This window comes from Gymnodraco acuticeps, unplaced genomic scaffold (genome assembly GCF_902827175.1).
Source record: "Gymnodraco acuticeps unplaced genomic scaffold, fGymAcu1.1, whole genome shotgun sequence".
Taxonomy (NCBI): Eukaryota; Metazoa; Chordata; class Actinopteri; order Perciformes; family Bathydraconidae; genus Gymnodraco; species Gymnodraco acuticeps.
This window is the reverse complement of record NW_022989846.1, coordinates 20,819-22,500: the sequence shown is the minus strand read 5'-3', so window position 1 is coordinate 22,500 and position 1,682 is coordinate 20,819. Positions and strand designations below refer to the sequence as shown.

Here is a 1,682-nt window from a genome sequence, read left to right as displayed (position 1 = left end):
ACCACTTAACCAATAAAAAAACACTCGCGGACCACCTAACTCCACAAATATCCAAAATCACATCGTTATTCAAGAACAGATTACAAATCGCCTGAGAATGGTACAAACACGTGGCAACATGTGTGATGAAGGTGTCGCGCTGGACTATATCATGCAATCGAAAGTGAAACTTAAGCTCCCTCCATTGCGGAGATATTCCCGCGAGAGTACGGAAAACTTTAATGTATCTATTTATTTCAAATGTTACCAATATACTCACGGACTACTAGGGGGCGCTCACCGACCACCAGTGGTCCGCGGACCACACTTTGAGAAGCACTGGTCTATGTTGATGTTACACATGATGTGACCATTAAAGTGTTATCGTATCGTCACCTGGTTGGTAGAAGTTCGGGGCGAGCTCCCTGGCGACGGCTCGGGCGATTTCTGAGTCGTGCACGGCAGAGATGGCGGCCTGATCTGCAGCTTCGCTTTTTGTCCTGGCATGAGCCGTCCTGGAGGAAAACACAAAGAGAGAGAGACGGTGTTAGAGAGGCACGATAACTGAGAGGTTAACGAGGGCGAATAGAGCTGTAAATTCCTGTTGATTCATCCGGAATAAATGTTGAAACTGTACAGTTTCCTAAAAGGCCGGGATTACATCATCGAATGTCTTATTAATAAATACACCAAAACAAATATTTAACAGCGCTGCGACCATTACATCATCCTCAGTTTCTCTCCACTATCCCTCCTCCTCCTCCTCCTCCTCCTCCTCCTCCTCCTCCTCCTCCTCCTCCTCCTCCTCCTCCTCCTCCTCCTCCTCCTCCTCCTCCTCCTCCTCTTGGGGATAACACCTCCTCCCCTTCGCTTCTATCTCAAATCCCAATCCTGATTCTCCAAATGGAGCGCAGCCACATCCAAGCTAGACCTTAATCCAGTCTGGAGTACGGGCGCGATGCCACACACACACACACACACACACACTCACACACACACTCACACACCCACACACTCACACACACACACACACACACACACACCACACACACACACACACACACACACACACACACACACACACACACACACACACACACACACACCACACACATACACACACATACCATGTATACATCACTTCAGGGGACATTACATTGACTTACATGCATTTCCTGGAGACTTATCTTAACCTTAACCAACACATGCCTAACCCTAACCCTAATCCTAAACCTAACCAAGTCTTCACCCTCATGGGAACCTCCATTTTGTCCCCATAAGGGAGGCGAGTCCCCACACGTGACTGTGTAGACAGATTTAGGTCCCCACAAGTATAGTAATGCTAGGACACACACACACACACACACACACACATATTATATCATCCCATATATTCAGCTGGTGGTGTAGTGAAAGCTCAGATCTGAACTCCAGTCAGCTTTAAGGCTGAAAATAATATTTTTATTATCAAACAATCGGCCGACTGCTTTCCCGATTAATCACTTTGTCTAAAAAATGTTAGAAAGTCAGATACCAACCCCAATATATTCACTTTCATATTATAAAAAACTGACATGTCATTATTTACAAAAAATGTTGGTGATTATTTTTCTGTCTATCGACTTATTGATGCAGGTTTCTGGGGATTGATAAAGCTACAATATTTGATAAATAAATAATAACAAAAAGACAACATTTCTAAT

The 1,682-nt window shown here is 44.6% G+C and overlaps 1 protein-coding gene across 1 annotated transcript in view; it reads right to left on the bottom strand.

The window, feature by feature from the left end:
* Positions 1 to 511, bottom strand: part of LOC117561432 (junctophilin-1-like) — a gene marked incomplete at its 5' end in the record, with an annotated part of 18,040 nt that extends 17,529 nt beyond the window's left edge. The window contains one exon of the mRNA XM_034238850.1: positions 376 to 511. Within this exon, the coding sequence (XP_034094741.1) occupies positions 376 to 511 (136 nt within the window). The remainder of the gene's footprint in view (positions 1 to 375) is intronic.
* Between the last annotated feature and the right edge of the window lie 1,171 nt (positions 512 to 1,682).